The sequence below is a fragment of the Grampus griseus genome (genome assembly GCF_964374135.1).
Source record: "Grampus griseus genome assembly, chromosome: 9".
NCBI lineage: Eukaryota > Metazoa > Chordata > Mammalia > Artiodactyla > Delphinidae > Grampus > Grampus griseus.
In genome coordinates, this window is record NC_139003.1 from 66,841,673 (window position 1) to 66,864,307 (window position 22,635).

The 22,635-nt window shown below is 35.2% G+C and overlaps 1 protein-coding gene across 6 annotated transcripts in view; it reads right to left on the minus strand.

Annotated features, from left to right (window-relative positions):
- DGKB (diacylglycerol kinase beta) overlaps positions 1 to 22,635 on the minus strand; it is a gene marked incomplete at both ends in the record, with an annotated part of 639,446 nt that overhangs the window by 187,288 nt on the left and 429,523 nt on the right. For all 6 annotated transcript variants that reach the window (XM_082661792.1, XM_082661790.1, XM_082661789.1 and 3 more), the window contains 2 exons: positions 824 to 1,019; positions 11,129 to 11,219. In XM_082661792.1, coding sequence (XP_082517918.1) covers positions 824 to 1,019; positions 11,129 to 11,219 — 287 coding nt within the window. The remainder of the gene's footprint in view (positions 1 to 823; positions 1,020 to 11,128; positions 11,220 to 22,635) is intronic.

Here is a 22,635-nt window from a genome sequence, read left to right on the forward strand (position 1 = left end):
CTACACTGAGCTGAGCCAATACGTTTTCTTGGCCATCTGAATGCCATCAAAGGTATTAGATAGATTCTGGAAGGTTAAAAAAAATAGTATAGATACTATACATAAATTGGGGCATGATCAATTATTATAATACCAAAAGATTATAATAACAATTTGGTGTCTTTGTTTGTACAGTCTATCAACAAGAATTAGTTGTCATGTCCCAATGTGAAGTATAATTCAATGGAGTTGAAAACTGATCCACAGTTATTCTACCCTATTTTGTTAGTCCTTTGCCCTTTGTTTCCCAGGTATTCTACTTTTTACTAAACTTCTGGAAAAATAGAAGCAGATAACCAAAACTGATCGTGGGATACTTTAAAATGCCATCATATATAATATTTAGGACAACAGTTTCATGTAAGATAGCTTCCTAATCATAGCCTGACTGAAGAAAGCCAAAAATAAAACTTGCAACACACCTCAGAAAAGCCTTAACTAGGCCCTTGTTATAGCAACTCAAACATCTGACCAAGATGATCACATTCCAGAATTTAATGTACAATACATCCCATATTATTATCCACTAAATACCCACGTATATTTTATTTTCTGTGTCAAGAGCTATACCCACAAAAAAGAGAATAAAGGAGAAAAAAATCCATGAAAATATAGCCAGTTTATACATGATTTTAGAATCTATTATATTAATCACACTTGCATATCTGATATAAAAAATACAACTGCATAAATATATAGAGTATAGTGCAATGGAAAACTCTTACATTTAAAGTAGTCTTTAAGAGCCGATTAAGAAGCAACAATTAAATGTTAGAAAACTTACCTTGACTTGCAAACTTCAACTCTTTGGCATCTGTGAGCGTGGTCCTTTTGTCAGACCCTTTTTTCTCTGTTCGGCGATGGCTTCGTCTTTTCTTAGACTCTCCCCAAAGATTGGACCCTCCATGCATGCTTGGTATATTCAAAATAGCAATTCCTTCCAGAGAGATGTTTATTAAATCAATCTGTACTCCATCACACTGATTAGAAAAAGGAAAAGAACAGAAACAATTTGATTTCATCTTTTGTACTTCCTTATCTTTTAATAAGAATTTTAAAATCTATAATCTTGTCCTTTCTAAATAAACCTTTCAAGAACACTTAAATGGTTACCCTAAAGGTCAATATAAAAGATAAAGCAACCAATAACATTTACCAGGCATCATAAATAGTCTTTAAAAATGATCAAATTAAATCATCAGTGTATCTCTGTTTACAGAAAACCTTCGAAAGGGGCCCAGTTTAGTGCCTGCATATATAACCAGCTGCAAATTTCCAATGTGTTACAAAGAGGTTGATTCTGGAAAGTTTTGTCAAATTTCAGGCAGAAATTTTAAGGACTGCTCCTATTTAGAACACACTGCGAGGTACTATTGGGGGAAAATAAAGAAACAGAATTCATAATTAGGGCCTCATTTTTGGGGAGCAGAGAAAGAAATGGCTTAAGAGACTTTTGAAAAAAGAGATTCAAAGAGATCTGAATTACAATGAAGTGGCCAAGGATGGTTTCTTGAACTAGATTAAGTTCCAAGCACAGTGTCAAAGGCAACGAGAGGTATGGTTATCTAAATGAACATGGAGAACCAGGCAGGCTGAGTGAAGGAAATGCCAAGAGCAGCAGCAGTAAAAGGAATCTCCAGGGGCTTCCCTGGTGGCGCAGTGGTTGAGAGTCCGCCTGCCGATGCAGGGGATGCGGGTTCGTGCCCCGGTCTGAGAAGATCCCACATGCCGCGGAGCGGCTGGGCCTGTGAGCCATGGCCGCTAAGCCTGCGCGTCCGGATTCTGTGCTCCGCAACGGGAGAGGTCACAACAGTGAGAGGCCCACGTACCGCAAAAAAAAAAAAAGAAAAAAAGGAATCTCCAACCCATCATTACTTTATAGCTGCTTTAACGAAAAAATGAAAAGTAAAATCAGTCAGCCAGATTTTTTTGTTTGCCTGGTGAGAAGACACCCTTTCACTATGCAAAATATGGAACACTCTACCAGACAATGCTTTGCAATACTCAGAGTGATCACTTTTTACATTTTCGAATTTTCCATACATTTCTACTGATGCGCATGTGTGGAAAGTGACAAGGCCATACTGTATTTTTGTAATTATGATTTATTTATTCATTTACTTTGAGTTTCCTAAAATGGTACTTATTGTAATACAGCCCAGATATTGTCCTCCCATTTTCAGTTAGACGTCAATATGAGCGGAGATGTCAATATGTAACACTATGCTTTACAAACAAACTTTGTTAGGGATATGCATTTCATCAGTTAAAGTATATCTGCAGCGGGATTGTTTTATTTGCTATATGTTTTATTACAGTAAAAAAAAAAAAAAAGGTGGATACAATTTCATCATTCTCTTTCTCACCATAATCATGATTTTTGAAACTGGAAGAGAGAATCCTTCACCAAAATTACAAAAACAAAAAACAAACAAAAACCCTCTCTTTTTCTACATTTTCCTCATCATACTGAATCTAATACTGTATCTTGTTCACTAAAATATAAAAACTGTGAAATAAAGCAACACATCTTGAGCCTACTTGGCAGGGCTAGAAACAAATTCTAGAGAAAGTGCCAAGTTTTCATTCAATTTATTTCAACGAGGGTGAAACCAAGGTCTGGATGATGCCTTTTCTCCCCCTAGAAACAACTGATTTTTTTCCCCTTCTTTTCATGTATTAAGATGACTTCTTTTTACTAAAGAATTCTGCTCATGTGTATACTCACTTACTGCTATATATTCTAGATAAACAGATATTAATTTCATAATTAAAAGTAATCTTGTGTAAATACCCTGCAGGCCTCAATGAATCAAACACATACTGTGTGTCAGGCCTCCTACTGTCTTCAAGTGGAATGTACTGGCTGGATAATTAGATAGTACATATTTTTTAACCTTATTTGCATGCATATTATATCTTTTGCACACTGACAAGCAGCAGTAACAACAAAAGTCAGATTACCACAGGGAATTCCCACAAAGAAGTCTTCATTCCTTATAATTTGCAGCCTAAATTAAAATAATTTGATCTTTGACAAGGATGAAATGTCAAGCAGAAGGGGGTCCTCTACAAGCCACGGCCTGTGGCTTCTGAAATCTGCCTAATTTACGTCAGTCACTTCTTAATACATATTTAAGTATTACACGAAAAAGACGATAAATATGCAATCTGACACCTTTGGTATTTCCCTGCTGTTAATTTATAAAGGTCTGGCTTCCCCCAAACTGACTAAAATCATTTAAATAACAGAAGAATTGTGAAATAAGCTGGAGTTGAGGCCTGGCTTCCATTTTCACTCAATATTGAACACAGCAGGTAGTACACTAAGACAATTATTTGACTAGGCCTTCGAACCCCACTGTGACAAGTTACTTTCAGAATTAGTGAAGGAGTATTCCTTTGTTCATCTGCAAAAAAGGAGAGCATGTTGCAAATAGGCTTTTTTTTTTTTTTAAACTGAATTAGGGGAATCACATGTGACAACTGAAAAACATCAGTGTATACTATTATTCATGTTTTCACTCTTCAGAGTCTTGGCACGTGTAGTTTTAAGGAAACAGTAAGCAGCTCTGTGAAAAGTGAAAAAAATTCTTAAGAAATTCCAAAGAAGAAGGACCAATGGAGAACACTGGGGTTCCTGTGAGAGGAGGGCAGTGTACTTACATAAATACCTACTTATTAATAATTTGTTTCCACTAGTTCTTGACCCCAGGCTACCTTCCTCTGTTTGCTTTAACGTTATGTTCATTAGTCTGGAAATTTCCAGTGCTGGCTTTGATGAAGACCAGGAGTTGTATAGCACACCAGTTGAGTGCATGGAAATAAAAGCTGAGGTGAAGGCTATGAAATATAAACAAGTTATAATACTGTGTCAGATAATATTTTCATCCACTTTGAAGATTTATGATTTTTAAAAAGGTAGCTACAGAGAAAAAGAATATAAAAGCTTAAAAGCTAACAGCCTTGGTTAGTCAATAAATCCTGAATATTTTTATTATGTTGAAGAGAGGTCGTTAACGTATACTACTATGGGAGCTATTTTCAGAGTGCAATGTTGTGAGGCCATTGTCCACTCTTTTCAGTTTTGAAATGGAAGATCTTATTCTAGAGACAAATTTACCTAAAAGAATATGGTTTAAATTTTTCTTCCAATATATTTTAATCCTAGTTTATAAATATACCCTGCACCACATTACACAGAAGTGTTAAAGACAAACTTTTATATGTGAATTTAGTGTTTTAGATTCAGTTAACATGTCACTTGACAGAAATATTTAAAACATGTGAAGAACTTTGGAGAGCCATAAAAGTGTGGATAATAAATATGATGAGATATGATTAATGATAAACTGTAAATATTTTTTCATAGTGAGTCTAATTCTATGCCCAGGTCAGATAAAAATTATTCATAATTTTACTTAATGAAACATAAAAACATTGCTTTGTTCATTGTTTAAAATGGTATGGTGTAAAATGACTTAAATATACCTGCTTTAGAAGAGTTTCTGCAAATTCATACATAATTCATAGGATAAAATTATTTATGTTTTGCAGAAAACTATAGCAGCAAACCTACAAATTAAAACGTACATATAAAGGGCTTAATGGGATTAGAAGGCTGTGGTATTCTATATTTTCCCAGTGATTAAGCTCCGTGCTTTCTGAAATGCATTTGAAAAGTATTACCCACAAATCACAGTGTGATATAGGGACCCAGAACATGCCTTTTAGGTGATTTTACTGTTAGCTGGCAGTCCAGTGACGGTGACAACAGTGCTGATTGCAGATAACTGCAAGATTATTTTTAGAGTGGAATGGGAGATAACTGGTAAAGGAGAGGAAGATGGAAGCACACTTGGAAAACAGGAATATTTGAAACTGGTACCATGTATGCACACACACAGTTGCTGAACATGTTGACAGTAACAATAACACTGCTGGTTCAAGATATCAAACATTGGGGCTTCCCTGGTGGCGCAGTGGTTGAGAGTCCGCCTGCCAATGCAGGGGACACGGGTTCGTGCCCAGGTCCGGGAAGATCCCACATGCCGCCGAGCGGCTGGGCCTGTGAGCCATGGCCGCTGAGCCTGCGCGTCCGGAGCCTGTGCTCCGCAACGGGAGAGGCCACAACAGTGAGAAGCCCGTGTACCGCAAAAAAAAAAAAAAAAAAAAAAGTTATCAAGCATTAGCTATAAGTATCAGCAGAAAAGCACTTTAATTTTACATGTTTCTCTCTTTCAGGAGATTCTGTGAAAGTCAGAAATTATTGCTGGAATATTAAATTTCTTACCGAAAGTTATCTTATTAAAAATAACTTGTGGTAACTAAAGAAGAGAAATTTCACCTGTGGTCACCATTCATCTGTCTCATTTCTTCCTCACTCTCCTCAGTAAGAAAAATTATAATGTATTTATCTTAATGAAACGGTAACAGTACCTCAACCCCACATTTCTTGTACTTTCCTGGAACAGGGAGGTATTTTTTTTGTTTTGGACTTGATGAGTCCAGTTTTTGATTACTAGGACCATCTTCGTTGAGGTCTAAACCTTTAATGTCTCCCTTCATCATTGTTTCTAGAATTTCATTGCAAAAAAAAAAAAAATCACCTGGGAAGCTTTAGAAGAGAGGGAAGATCTTTTGCCTGTTCTTATCACACATGCGCGCACATGCGTGTGTGCACACGCACACACACACACACACACACAGAAACAGGGCAGGGAGATACTTTTGGAGGTGATGAAATGTTGATGGCTTTGATTATGATTATAGTTTCATGGGTATATTCTTTTCTCCAAACTCATTAAGTTGTCTACATTAAATATGTACAGCTTTTTGTAGGTCAACTATGCCTCAATAAAGGGTTTAAAAAAGAATGTTCATTCACACGTTTCATTTCTACTACTCCAAGATGGTGTTTTGGTAGGGGTCAGGATAGGCTACGGTTCTCTAAATGCATGCTGAAAGACCGTCCAGGATGAATTTGATATAGGTGAAGCACAGACTAAGCTGTGAAAATCTGCCCTACCGCCTTTAATAACTCTGTGCTTTCCAGGTTACTGGGCAATCAGAATCTTATCTTTCAAATTCTGCTAATTTATTTTGTGTCCCTGACACTCTTCTTGCAATTTGTTAATCCTTGAGCTCATTTAGGTTTTGTAGAAATACTTAATCATTAAGACAAAGGTCAGTATCTGAGGAAATTCCTGGCCTTAAAATATACCACCCTCCCAAGTCTTACCAAACACCAAAAGACTCAAGTACTTTGGAGAATGGGCCATTTTATTCTCTCATGAACTTTGCCTGGTACATGGAACAAATAAAAAACTCATGAACTTTGTAAGCTTCAATCCCAGATGGTGACCTGAGATTCTCAGGTACATATCCATGCCCCAGGTAGTTTTATACAAACTTTGCTTTTAATATATTATCTTGTAAATTTAAAGCTTTTCATTTAATCTTTTTATTTCTTTATCTTTTGTTACAAAGTTAAAAGATAACTGAAATTCTTTTTTTTTTTTTTTGAGGTACGTGGGCCTCTTACTGTTGTGGCCTCTCCCGTTGCGGAGCACAGGCTCCGGACGCGCAGGCTCAGTGGCCATGGCTCACGGGTCCAGCCGCTCTGCGGCATGTGGCATCTTCCCGGACCGGGCCACGAACCCGTGCCCCCCTGCATCGGCAGGCGGACTCTCAACCACTGTGCCACCACACCAGGGAAGCCCCTGAAATTCTTAAAATTAAAAATTTCACCTTTGTTCATCTCTCTAAGTATATATTTATATTTCGATTCTCCAATTGATTTGTTTCCTTAAATAATTTGGCAGCAAGCAACACAATTCTTGTTTTTTTTTTTTTAATCATGAAAGAAAATGCTCATATGTGTGTCTCTGCAATAGAGATGCAAGAGAATCTCTAAATCATAGGATTTTGACGAAGACTAAGACAGGTAATGGATGTGCATTGCTTAGCTCCAAGCATGAGGTATATTTAATAATAGATAAATCTTAGCTATTGTTTTTATCAACTATTAGCCCGTGATATTAATATTATTCCAAATATTCACCTTTTTCAGAAAACAGCTTCCTAAATGAAAGAGAGATATGAGGTAAAGGGTCACACAGTAAATGCTTTGTTTGGAAGAAGCTGTCATTAAAACATATATCCATTACTTGAGGTACTCTTGTACTGAAGTGGTTTTATTCTCTCATAGATTTTCAAACCATAGTTGGTATAATTTTAGGCCAGGAAGCAACAGCAAACAGAATCAAATTTCCAAACTGCTGTTTTTATTATATTTAATTATGAAGTAACCTTGAGGGTAGAAAGGCGTATTCTGCTAATATGATAGACTGGATTCATTAAAAAGTGAGTAGAGAAGCAGATTTTACATTACCATCCTTCCACACACACACACATACACACACAAAACAAGCTTTAGAATTAAGATAAATTCATAAAATTATAACAGTATTTCAAGATATGCAACAATAGAATGAGGAGTGCACAGTGCTGTCTCTGATTTATAAATGCTACTCCAGTGGTGCATAGAATAAGGCAGTAAATGCAGAGCTGGGAAGACTTGGAGGGCATGTAGAAACATGACCCGAAAGAGCTCTTCTCAAGATGTAAAGCTCAGTGGAACAAAATCACCGAATTCTATCACTTGTAATGTTAAAATCAATGTTTTCCATACCTATTTTTATCACACGTCTTTTGCTATGTGACACAAACTTTTCCTTGGACATTTTTCGCTTTGTGACATACATAATGTTATACTATAGATCGATGTTTGTTTTTTGTAAATTGAGACTTTACTTTTTAGAGCAGTTTAAAGCTCATGGCAAAATTGAGGGGAAGGTACAGAGATTTCCTGTATACACCCTGTCCCCACAAATGCACAGCCTCTCCCATTATCAACATCTCCACCAAAGTGGTACATTTGTTACAACTGATGAACCTACATTAACACATCATAATCACCCAAAGTTTACAGCGTCCATTAGGGTTCACTCTTGGTATACATTCTATGGCTTTGAACAAATGTATAATGACCTGTAGCCACCACCATTGCATCACATGGAGTACTTTTATTGCCCTAAAAATCCTCTGTGCTCTGCCTATTCCTTCCTCCGTCCCCCTTAACTGGCAACCACTGATCTTTTTACTGTTTTCATAGTTTTATCTTTTCCAGAATGCCATATGTTCACATCATACAGTATGTAGGCTTTTCACATTGGCTTCTTTCACTTAGGAAAATGTATTTAAGGTTGTTCCATGTCTTTTCACAGCTTGGTAGCTTTTCAGCACTGAATAATATTCCATTGTCTGGATATACCACAACTTATTTTCCCATTCATCTACTAAAGGACTTCTTGTTTGCCTCCAAGTTTTGGCAATTATTAAATAAGTTGTTACTAACATCCATGTGCATGTTTTTGTGTTAACATAACGCTTTCAACACCTTTAGGTATATAGCATGTATACTGTATGACTGCTGGATCATAAAGTAAGGGCATGTTTAGCTTTGTAAGAAACTTCCGAACTGTCTTCCAAAGTGGCGGTACCATTCTGCATTCCCACCAGCAGTGAATCAGACTTCCTATTGCTCCGCATCCCCACCAGCTTTTAGGGTTTTCAATACCCTAATAGGTGTGTAGTGGCATTTCACTGCTGTTTTAATTTGCATTTCCCTGATGAAATATGATATGGAGTGTCATTTCAGCTGCTTATTTGCCATCTGTATAGCTCCTCGGGTGAGGTATCAGTTAAAGTCTTTGGCCCAATTTTCAAGACGGTTGTTTATTTTCTCATTGTTGAATTATAGGAGTTCTTTGTATATTTTGAATATACAAAGTCCTTTATCAGATATGTCTTTTGCAAATATTTTCTCTTAGTGTGTGGCTTGTTTTCTCATTCTCCTGACATTGTCTTTCAAAGAGCAGACATTTTTAATTTCAGTGAAGTCCAACTTACCAATTATTTCTTTCATGGATTGTGCCTTTGGTGTTGTATCTAAAAGGCATCACTATATCCAAGGCCATCTAGGTTTCCTCCTATGTTATCTTCTAGAAGTTTTAAAGTTTTGCATTTTACATTTAGCTCTGTGATCCATTTTGGGTTCATTTCTGTTAAGGGTGAAGAAATGTGAATAGATTTTTTTTTTTGGCCTGTGGATGTCCAGTCATCACAGCACCATTTGTTTAAAAAACCTTCTTTGCTCCATTGTATTGCCTTTCATCCTTTGTCAAAGAAGAGCAGACTGTATTTATGGGAATCTATTTCTTGGCTCTATATTCTGTTTCATTGATTTGTCTGTTCTTTCACCAATATCACACTGTTTTGACTACTTTATAGTAAGTCTTGAAGTCAGGTAGTGTCAGTCCTCCAACTTTGTTCTTCTCCTTCAATATTGTGTTCACTATTCTGAGTCTTTAGACTCTCAGGATAAACTTTAGAATCAGTTTGTTGATATTCACAGAATAATTTACTGGAATTTGGGGATTATATTAAATCTTTAGGTGAAGTTGAGAAGAACTAACATCACAACAATGTTGAGTTTACCTATCCATGAACATGAAATATCTCTCTTAGACAATTTTTTTTCAATCTACATTCAGTGGTAGGCGAAAGTAAGGAGAGGTACAAGAGGCTTCAGGGTATCCACCCTATATTCAACCAGAAGCCATACCTTAAATTTTTTTCATTTTTGCCTTTTACTGCAGATTTTCTTCAAGCATCGGTTTCTGAGGGCAGAAATGCTCAAAATCTACTATATAATGATTTCTTAAATAATGAGCTTTGAAGGTAAAGGGAGGTCTTAGATGATTTTTATAAATATATATGTACATATAGCTGTATAAGTATATATATACATATATATATATATATATAAAACATACACATATTTATCATCACAAATAGCAATCAAAGTGCCTATTGAGCCCAAATCCTTTACCTCTTGTGATTATATCCCATTTCAGGGTTATGATCTGATTCAGTCATGAAGAGCTTTTTCCGTTCTATGACAATCAATTCTACCCCTAATACTTCAATTTATTTGTCAATCATGATGAGGAAAAAGTCCCAAAAGATTACATTCTTAGATAGTACCACTTTTGCTGTTATTATCATTAACAGTGAGTTAGAAAGCTGGGATAATGAAGAACCTATCCAGACCATTATTATGATTCTCTGTGGTCCATAACTACTTTTGTCTACCAAACTTATTACCCTAATATTTGCCACTAATGATTTAGGTCTCAGTAGACAAGTTATTTATTTCTTTTTAAAAAGAAAAGTGTTAAAGCCAGTATTTCTCAATTCATATCAGCTAGTCATTAGGTGTCCCTGTTTCATAATTCTGTTCCTTCGATTTGTCTTTACAACTTAACAAAATATAACTTTTCCTTTTTCTTTAACCCCTAAAAATCTCTCAATAAAACTAACTCATTCTCTATTATAACTTGTCTCCAAAATTTTTAGTCCTACAATGTCTATATTTTTGGTAGACGTATTTGCTCTAAATCTTTTTAAAGTGTATCTTTTCTTGCTATCTTTGCTCTCTTTCTTGGCTTTTCCACTTCCTACAAATGTAATGGGGAAATGGCAACCTCAGGAACTGAGAAAAGACCTAGTTAATGAATGGGAATGGGAATGGAAAAGTATATGTTTTAAACTTTATTCATAAAAGTAAGTACAATTTTAGTGAACTGTGTTTTAAAGGTTATAAGATATTGAGACCTGAAAATAATAAGTTTTTAAAAATGTATTTTGCACCTTTTTTTCTTTCCCTTCAAGTACTTCCTTTTATCTTACATTTTTCTGTCCATACTATGCCCACTGATTTCTAAAGTTGTGTTCCACCTCTCATTCTTTTATGCTGTATTAAACAACTCATACTCAAACTTAACTTTATATTAGTATTTCAGATGTGCTAGATTCTCAATGAGTGACAGAAATGACGTTTTAGAATCTTGGGTAAAGCTATATGAGTCGCTAAAATCCTAACTCCTTCCATGGGCTAGCACAACATATTAATAATCAAACTCAAGCCATTTCATAGTATTATAAAGAGAATTCATTTTCTTACTTCTATTTCTACAGATTCATGTAGCTTCTTGCAGGTGGCTGAGAAAGTTTCAGATGTGCCAAACTCAAAATACCAAAATTTGTTCTTCATTCTGAAAAAGGAAAGGAAGAAGCATCTTAGGCAATTATCAATAACAGGAGGGATTTTTAAAAATGGGGTAGGCCTGTCTTGTATTATAGGTGATAAAAAAGGTTTGAGGACACGTACCATCCATTATGTAATAGATGGTCACATAATTTTCAGAGTTTAACTGTAAGCATCAAATTATATGATTGTCCCAGAGGGGATTATAGGAATGTATTGATCTGACAGATTCAAGTATATCTTTGCCTTTTCTATAATACTGGTTGCTCAGATTTTGAAATATGGTTTTAGTGCTTATGATTCTTAGCTTGTTCTTAGACAACTTGATTTTAGACCAGCCACTCTGTAATCATAAAGAGAGAGAGAAAAAAGAAAAGTCTAGGTTTTTCATGAGGAAAAGGAGACCAAACTTAAATATGCTCAATTTTTCTAGATGCCTATGCATTCATTACAAATTATCATTATTAGAAAGTATATTAAAAAGAAAAAATAGTAGTTATCCATAAAGATAAAATTTAGTAATTTTTAGATAACTATTAATTATTTTTTAAAGATACTGTCCTCTGTTATACGAACAATAATGGGAAATTATGATACAGCATGAAAGAACTAAAGAAATAATATATTTTATCAACATACAGTTACAAAGAAAATATAGTTTAAACTATTTCAGTATTTAATCTGGAAGTAAGATGCTCAAAATTTATTTTCTCCCACAAATCAATGACCATATCTTTGTTTCTTTGTACCAGATAATTAAATTAATGATCATTTAATGTAATTTTACAAAGGCTGACTAGATTTTTATATTAGCCAGTAGTGGATTTAAAAATTCATTCTCACGAAAAGCTGCAGTTTTTAATTATACATAGTCTAACAAGCTATGACGTCCTCGATTAGAAGAAAATACAGGTAAAATGGGATACATGCTTCCTCACATGAAGGCAAAACAAAAAGAAATTTTTATAATGATATTCAAATATCTCTCTCACAACAAATTACTTTTTCCTTATAAACACGGATATGTACTTTTCACATTAGAATGTAAAACATTTCAACAATTAAAAAAGACACTTGGCAAGGACCTTACTGCTTAATGCAACCCTCTTACTTGTTATGTAAGATGACATGGAACCTAATACAGTGCTTATTATTATGCTGTGTTGTATAGAGTTCTCTGATACAAAATTACAAACTATAAAAGTAATCTTATCTATCTAGACATACCCAATAATATTTAGCCTCATACAAGTTTTTATTTGCTTACAAAATTTTCACTAGCCCTTCTTGCATTAATCACCATATTAAGGCCAATAATCTGAAAACCAAGATAAGTTTCATAGGACTCTAGCACCATGAATCATTATTCTTTTCTAGAGAATATCTCCTTGGATTATGGCCTGATTTAATATATCTGAGTAGACAGAAATAGATGATAGCTAGTTAGATAGAACAGGGCAAACATTTAACAGTAAGATCTGTGGGCCTGAGTTTACATGTAAGTTTATATTAAATTAATGCAAATAATGTACATTATAGAATAAATGTAGTTTTACAAATTTATACAATGGCTGAAGTTAATGGAAAATTTAGTTTATGGAAAATAAAAAATATTTTCCTATTGATTCATCATTATCATGAAAAATATATCATTCAGCATGATATGAGAGGAAAATATTGTTCTGTGTGAAATGGTCTCCAGACAATCAGAATAATATGTAGTATATGTTTTATTACTGTTTGGAATTGTCTTTCTACATTCAACAAGTTTTCTAATAATATCTTTCTGTTGGCCTTTTATCCAGACCTTCCTGGATTCATTTATTCATCCAGTCATTTATTCAACAAATGTTTAGTGAGAACATTCACTTCCATATGCTATGTTTAGTTCTAAAGATACAAATATGAACACGATTATCTTTGTCTCTATGAAGCTCAGAATGGTTAAGATTATGGGCATATAAAATAATTGAAAAGTTAATTCTCTAAATTAGATATGAGCAAAATATTGTGAAAAAACACTTCAGTGAATCACCTGCTTTTGCCTTGAGGGGTCCAGAAAGCTTTAGAAGACGAGAGCGTTATAATGGATAAGTAGAAGGCAAACAGGAGGAAGGTGAGACAAGTTCTGGTGTTTTTAGGAGTGCAGTGTGACTTAACAGACTGCCTAAGTATGGGCTAACTAGGGTCTTTTTCAGAATGGGTATGCCAAGTTAAGGAGTTTGGAGGTGATATTATAGATTTATAGGATGTCTAAAAGAATTCTGTTAGCAGTGAAGCGACATAGCTAGCTTTGTTGGATAAATAAAACTCATAGAAATGAATAATTGGGCTGGAATGGCGAAATGTTGGTGCTGTGGACAGAAACGTGGCTGTTGGAATAGCACAAATGAAAGAAAATTCAAGGCCTAAACGGAGAGGCAAGGAAAATGGAAAGGAGAGGCTGAATTTAAGAGACATAAATGAGGGAGAATCAATAGGAACTGGTGGTATTAGATTATACTGATTTCTGCCATATCTAGGTTATCTCTAGAGGTATATGTGGGAATATCAAAGCATTACTCCAGCAAAGAAAGGGCTATGAGTCTACATTTTGACAGGTTCTGTGACGTAATGATGTAATGTACACTGTATCACAGTTTGAAAATTATATATATACATACATACATACACATATATGGCTTCTACATGCATGTAAATGGTTACTCCCTATTTTTTTTTCCATTCTGTCCATCAAATTTCTTCATAGCTTAACCAGGATGATGAGGAGCTTGTATCAGCTAACCAAAATGTACTCATTTTAGCAAATACATCACAAGAAACAGAAATTCTGAGAATTTACATTCAGTCTTTATTCACCATATTAGTTAGCATTACTGCTCATGTGCAAAAGCTGCTTTAAATTCTCCATTATTACAACCATTTTATGTTTCACTTAGATAAATATATGGAGGTAATAAAAAGCACATAGAATCAGATTCCACATGACAAATTAAAAGCTGTTAAATTTTATTTTTTTTCAACCCAACTGGTCTTTAGGTTGTAGAAATGCAAAAAAGCACATTTAAGCGTGTATGCTATTTATTTTTATGGCTCACATTAGAAAATGATCCAAATAATTCAAACTCAGATTTGTCAGAGAAAACATATAGCTGTGGATTTTAAGAAAAAGGTAACTGGACATTTAACCCACTATGAAATGCTCACACCAGAGTCAAATTTATTGTGTTCTTACACAGGTTTTGTGGATACAGGTAAGATGACAAATGTCCTACAAAAAAAGTTATTCATACTGTTATAATTTTAAGACATTAATATACTAAACCGTATTTCAATGAATTTAATTGTAAGTCTACAGGCTTCAGTTTAATATTTAAAGTGCTTGGCTACCAGATGGTCAGGTAAAAATAAAATTAGCTCCCATTTACCAGGCATTTTCTTACTACCAGTAATTCTGCTTCTTTTATATATCTTCAGGAAAATATGAACTATCAGAAATATTGCTCAGGCAAAACAATTATTCCTGTCATAATGAAATTTAGTTAATATTTAGTTCTACAAGTTCTGTTCAAATACGCATTTTAATTTCTAGCAATATATTTTCCTTGGAACTTTTCTTCCTGGTTTACAAAGGTTTTTCGTTGTTTTTTTTTTAAACTTTGTCTGCTAAGTAATGTTAATGCAGCAAACATAAAACAAAACAAACAAAACATGAATTGCCAGTGCATTTACCAAAAATAATACCAAAGAACCTAATTAGATATGACGCTCACTCCTAACAAAGATGCAACATAAAAAGAGTGAAATTGCCTCATTTACCTTACTGTAGAAAACTCTAAAGTCATAAACACACAGAAAGTTTTAATGCAATGAAATTACTCTTAAATTAAATGTCAACTTTTTCTCACAGGTGTGCTTCTTTTATTATTTTCATGTATTTAGTGATGATATAGCAGCTTTGGAAGACCATTTATATATGTATAAAACTGAACTCTTCTAATAGACACTTGAATCCCTTTTCAAGCATCCTTAACTGATTCTATCCATACTGTATGAATAACATGATCATCAGATAATAAAATCCTCTGACCTTTGCTTATTATTTATTTTTTATAAGTTTATTTATTTATTTACTTTTGGCTGCGTTGGGTCTTCATTGCTGTGAGTGGGCTTTCTCTAGTTGCAGCGAGAGGACGCTACTCCTCATCGCGGTACGCAGGCTTCTTGTTGCTGTGGATTCTCTTGTTGCGGAGCTCGGGGCTCTAGGCGCGTGGGCTTCAGTAGTTGTGGCTCACAGGCTCTAGAGCACAGTCTCAGTAGTTGTGGCACACGGGCTTAGTTGTTCCGCGGCATGTGGGATCTTCCCGGGTCAGGGCTCAAACCCATGTCCCCTGCATTGGCAGGCGGATCCTTAACCACTGAGCCACCAGGGAAGCCCCGATCTTTGCTTTTATTTTATTTTTAAATTCTATTTATTTTTTAAATTTATTTTTGGCTGCGTTGGGTCTTCATTGCTGCAAGCGGGCTTTCTCTAGCTGCGATGAGTGGGCTTCTCATTGCGGGGGCGTCTCTTGTTGCAGAGCACTGGCTCTACGTGTGCGGGCTTCAGTAGTTGTGGCTCACAGGCTCTAGAGCGCAGGCTCAGTAGTTGTAGCGCACGGGCTTAGTTGCTCCACGGCATGTGGGATCTTCCCAGACCAGGGATTGAACCCGTGTCCCCTGCATTGGCAGGCGGATTCCTAACCACTGAGCCACCAGGGAAGCCCCAACCTTTGCTTTTAAAATGAAAGCAAAAACATAATGTCCTAAGTAGCTTAGTTAAAATGGATATTAAATGAATATTTTTTACTCATTAAAGATGTTTCAAAAATCTCATCATTTACATTACTTTGCTTCATTTTTGTCCTGTTATGAAAGCATTTCAACAGTCATTTCAAAACTGGTTTTAAAATTATTTTCTCATGGAGAACAATGTTTCTAACAATTCGATAACTTTATTTTAATACAAAATTTAGTCTTACAATTTGATGGAATACTCTAGAAACATAGCAGGAATTTTGAATTTGGCTAACAATAGTGGTGATGAGAGACGTGTCACTGTTGACTTACAGCAGTAGGGTGTTTAAAATGGTACATTTATGTCATAGAACTCAATTCAGTTTTGTTTTTCATTGCCAAGAGACGTTACACCAGACATTGGTTATAGGGTTACTCATTTATTCCTAAATGTAGTGAGGTATTGCTCTTAATATGATTATATTTTATAAAAAGAACTACATTTTATTGAAACCCTCAAACCTATGTTTTTTAAAAATAGCAATTTATACACTCTTATAGCAAAAGAATAATGTTGATAACATTATTTCGTAAGGAAGGAACATGGCTGTAATTACTACAGTGGGGACATTTTATATTCACACCGAAGACAGCAAACATTTTTCATGTTTGCACACCACAGGTAAAGATATATTTTTTTAAATGACATATAAAAATGCTTGTATCTAATGTTCATTCTTAAGGTATGCTTGTTAAGCACTCAAGAGACAATGAAACAGGCTACAGAAACTTCAGACAGAATCATAAAATATTCCACCTTGGTATGTAAAAAGAGATGGATATTCTAATGGAAAAGTACAAAAGCAGTAGTAATGCCATATTGCAGAGTCTAAAGAAGTATACATACATAGTAAGTCCCCAAAGAACAATGATAAATTAATAATTATATGAAATGTAAAACTAAACCTATAAAATGTTTAAATGGTGTCCAAGATGTTTAGACCTGAATATCTTTCAATAATAATTAGATCTCTATTATTAAAATAAGTATTTCATAATCATAAAAAGTTCTTTAAGAAAACTGTTAGGGAGATGAAATGAAATTTGTGAGAGCCATGTTTTCTGCTGTTACTGAGCATGGCACTGTCACAGGTAAACCCAATGAGGTTTAGAAGTCACTCACCCAACATCATACGGGAAGTGCAAAATGTAACTCAGGAATTCTAGCTTTTTTTCCATACTGTCTCTCATTAAATATAATAATGAATGCAGCATCACATGAAACTTTTTTCTAAGCCATAAGGGAAATGTTATAGGTGAGATGGTGATCATCATTAAATTGTTCTTTTGTTCATATTTCTACTTTAGAAGTTTTTTTTTTTTTTGCGGTACGTGGGTTTCTCACTGCTGCGGCCTCTCCCGTTGCGGAGCACAGGCTCCAGACGCGTAGGCCCAGCGGCCATGGCCCACGGGCCCAGCCGCTCCGCGGCATGTGGGATCCTCCCGGACCGGGGCACGAACCCATGTCCCCTGCATCGGCAGGCGGACTCTCAACCACGGCGCCACCAGGGAAGCCCTAGAAGTATTTTTAATCCCCCTCTCCTGATTATTTAAGTCAACTAAGGATGACAATGTAATCTAGCGCTGACGAACAGGACCTGAGAGATCTCCCATTCTGAAACAGAGACATGTACAATGGGAAAGCTAGGCCCATTCTTTCCCCTGTTTTTGCATGCTGTCAAGGAAGGAGATTCTAATTGGAAATGGAGCAGCCATCTTATCACCATGAAAGGAAAGGCAAGGGATACCCAGAGATGCTGATCCAGATTCCTGAAGAGAGTTGAACTTCCTAATCAGTCAATTCTGAAACAGTCCATTTCTGGATCTCCACTCATGTGAGATTTATAAATAGACTCTTATTATTTATGTTGTGTATTCTGTTACTTGTAGCCAAAAGCACACTGACAGCACTATTATAGTTCTAAGAGAATTTTCACATGTATTATTATCAATGAGATATTTGGAAAATCCAAATGAGGTGATATATTTATTATACAATCCTATTTTTCTAGGTGTGAAATTTGGTGGTAACTGAAATAAAGGAGTTAAGGTAGAGAATTTCTGTTCAGCATAATTCCCTGTGCTTATCTTGTGACTAGATATGCAAATATCACTGAATATGCTTTCCTGATCTGACTTGCTATCCCCTGAATTTTTAAAGAATTATTTCCATGTTTATATACTTGATATAATCTTGGGAAAAAACTCACAAAACATCCCTTTTTGAAGTGTCCCAAATTTGCAACTGATGCTTTTATCAGAGTCACAGACTAGTAAGCAGTCGGTAAGTTCATACTTCTCACCTTCCCCTCTTCCATATCCAAAAACTTAGAAATAGAGTCAGTGGGTGATATTTGAATTAATAAAATATACCACGATGTCTGAGATTATATACAGAAATATTTAAGGTAGAGTATTTCTCACTAATATAAATAGACACATGTAGAGCCTAGCCAAAATTGATAGTGAAAATGTAATGAAGGTTTGTATGCATCAATATAAAATAAAGCTCTACTTCTTTTAAAGGGATTATTGTATTCATAAATAGAAAATGTCCACAACACAAAAACTCTCTTCAGTATGTATAAAAACAAAAAGAGGAAGGCGCCACAAATGCAGGAATTAGCAAGTCTCCATGCCTAACTCTGAACGTCAGGGGAAACTAGACTGTTCTCTCTAGTGGTAAAAAAAAATCATTTATCCAACGTTCTGAGCACCTACTCTAGACATGGTACAGTGATAGGCAATGGAATTACATTTGTACATAGGACAGAAGAAGTCTCTGCTCACGTTACAGTTAATTTTTAGTCAGGAAAAAATATACGGAATGATTTAATATCAATTGTGATAAGTTCTAAAAAAGGACGTTTATAGGATGCTGTTAAGAGTGAACACAATAAAAGGGAACAGCAAAATTTCTTTAAGGAAGGAAATTGGCCAGATTTTTCAAAGAGTCTAGGTAACATAGTTCCTTAACCCATCCTCCTTCCTTTGCTCTAATTCCAGTTACCAAGCAATGTGGAGTTAATTTTGCTTTCCATGGATTTTGATATGATGTCCTGAACTATGGAATTGTGTGTATTCTACTCTCTGGAAAGGAATCACCACCACTTTCCCTTGGTAACTTGAGCAAGTGATTAAAAGCCTGATCACTTCTGGGTGCCATGATAAAATGATGTTTTTCCATTTACTAAAAATGAGGACGAGACTGGACTATGGTCACACACTTAACATACTGCTCCCTAGGATGACTGCTGGAAGGCCTTCACAGGCAGCTGGGACAACTAGCTGGATAATAAAGTGAATATGCTGACCTAGACTGTGAAAGAATTGCTTGCGACATCCCCTCTCTTTCTACCATTTACCAATTGACTTCCTTGGTTATATTTGTCTCTCTCTCTCTCTCTGTCTCTGTCTCCCTCTTTCTCTGTCTTTTTTATTTGCTTTTACTGAATGTACTAAACCAATCAATTATTTAAGCACCAGATATAAGAATACAAAGGTTCTTCAGTGTTAATATATAGTTTGACAGATATTTAAGGAGCACCTACTTAGTTTCAGGGAAGTTAATTAAATGTAATAGTTCAGGTACACTTATAGTAAAAACAGCTCCAGTTTTCTGACCTGACCCATGGACAACTCTTTACAACTAGAATATGAATTAACTGGTAACTTTCTGCATTTGACTACGAGAAGGAGTCAACACTATTAAACAAATAACTCTGTCTGACGGCATTTGCTTTGCATGTTAAAATATTAATGACATCTGAAATCACTACACAAAGCGGTTTCAAACACAAGGAATTCAACATGTGAAAAAGGAGATTATACAAATAGTTTTGAAAAACACATCTACTTTTCATCACTGAAAGGCCAATTAATTCTTTTCTATTACTACCCTCAGTGTCATAGAATAATTTAAAATCAATAATTATGAATCATTAGAACATATTATACCTTGCTACATTTTAAATGTTTCTCCTAACCAATTTTTAGATGCTATGTTTTGTAAAACTTACAAAAATAAAGAAAAAAATTACACCTCTCTAGCTCCTTCACACATCATTTTCCTTACCTATATTCTGTGACGACTAACACAGCGTCACAACTTAAAAAAAAACTTCTAATAAAACTTGTTTCTATTCTCTGAAAACTAGTTAAGTGTTTTACCTTCTGATTTTCTTCACACATCAGCAGTCCTTTTCCAATTTTGTAACAAGAACCACAACTTTGCATTTTGAAAATGTTGTTCACCTTAAAACTTCTCTCACACTAGAATTACCAAATGGGGCAATCCTCCTTTTCCCAATGCTACAGAGGACTGGTTTTACACACACATTAATTATCTTGTAGAAAAACGGTAAGAATAAGAATCAGACTACTTGAGTTATATTGAAAATATTGATACTTTTAATCAAACTGAAGAATTATATAGTCTAACATATGAATCAGTAAACCCATTATTATTTAGATTGCATTTTTTGTCACTGATTTATGTCCTGAGGGACCCAGATGACTCCCGGAAATATCATGATCTGTTTTTGTTTCCAGTCAAGATGCTATAATTTATATAAAATATTCAGGCTGACTTGTATATAAACTAATCCTCTCTTGGAGCACTGTCCTGAGAACTCCTTGTTGTGAAGACATCCAGAGTGGAAAATGATGTGAAGAGGAAGATCTAATAACCTAGTTGAGCCCAGGCCCAGCTCATTCACTAACTTATTGCATATGAAGAGCTGCCTAGTTCACCCAAAGAAGTAAGAAAAATAATAAACTGCTGTCATTTTCAGGTGCAAAGTTTTGGGGTGGTGTGCTGTGTAAAAATGGATGAAAGACACACAAACTTATCATATATCTTGGAACACGCTAACCACAACATACACAGAAGTCAGCAAAAGCTTCCATAAATTCTGCCTTATAGACTCTGCCCTACAGCGTAGTGGGAAAGACAGTAATTCCTCAAGCACACAAATATTGTGAAATTGCTATGGTACCATGGGAAGGAGGAAAAGTGGAAATATTTCATGAGAGGTTATAATTCCTGGGAGGGAAGCACATTTCTGGCACAGGTGACTGTCAGCACAAAGGCCCTGTGGCAGAAAACATACCGAAAGCCACGTTAAGGAGGCCAAAGAACCTAGAAGAGAGAGAATGGTAGCTCAGTGTGAGTAAGTTCTGCTAGATTAGGGCCAGACACTTCACTGCAGAGCATGCTTGTCTTATGATGAATACTGGCAGCAGCAGTGCTTATACTGAATTGGTATGTCTTTATCTATGTGTATTGTTTCTTTTTGATGCAACTATTTGCTGCATGAGCATTCAGGAAGTGGCAACACAATATGTTCCTAAAAGATCAGCAGAGCAATGCTTGTATTTCATTGTTAAAACTCCTTGCATATCTAAAGCCTCAGAGCTGAAACTAAGTAACCTAAATAAATGTAATGATGGAAATGAATTAGACAGAAAAGAGCTCTGGTAATTGTGGTTGTATTCATCTTTCAATTGAACAATTTAGACTTTTACGTAGAAGAAAAGGAATATGATAGGTCAATTAAGTACGGTAATAACCGGGCAAATCAACAAGTCTCTGTTGTACAAGTTGACTCTGTACTAGGTGGTCATCAATTTCATTAACTTAGTATAATATAAAGAGTATGCAAAATTCTGAAGGGGAGATAAAAATTCTCAAACTCTTATTGTTCACATAAAAGGAAAGTGTCAAGTGAAAAAGTAACAGCCAATTATTTCCAATCAGATAAAACTACTGAAATATTTCTGTTGGGAACAAAGTCTTGCTTTCCTCTCAGCTCAAAAAATACAGACATAGCAAATTAATATTCCTGGAGTTCCCCTCCTTTGCTTATTAGACTCACAATAATGCTGCTCAGAAGGATGAGGAGGCATTTGGGGAGATTATTGGTTTAAGCAATAACCCCTTAAAGCAAGGCAAGCAAAAAGAAAAAAGAAAGAAAAGAAAAAAATCTGAATTCTTTTTGTTACATTCAATCGTCACAATAGAGTAATTTTGTCTCATCATCTATAAATCTATCATCCTGCTAATACTTCGGTTAAATCATTTCATGTAGCACATAATATATATTAATAAGCTACTAGACTTTTTCTAATAATCTACTTTCCTTTCCACTTTAGATTTAACAATCATATAATAATCACTGTTCTGCTTGCGAATGAATCATATGCAATAGTAAGGAAATAGCTAAGAGGGAGATGCAGCCCGTGAGAGATTTAATCATAGGAAATGGCTGACTTTTTATTTCCAATAACCATCTGTACTCAGGGTAAATCAGGTGCTAATGAAGCTCAGGCCCAGGCTACATGGGAGCATAAATCTCAAGAACCAAAAGTCATGGAGCAACAGACTTCAGAAAAACAGAATTTTCTACGGCAATGTACCAAGATTATCATATAGAAGGTCACCATCTGCAAATGTGTCACATAAATGAATACATTTGGTAGACCTAATACCACTTTATGACACTGGCTATAAGCATCAAATATATATATACCTTTCTTTTGAAACCTGACCACTCTAAACTATTATGTTCATTTATGGTTTCCTCCTA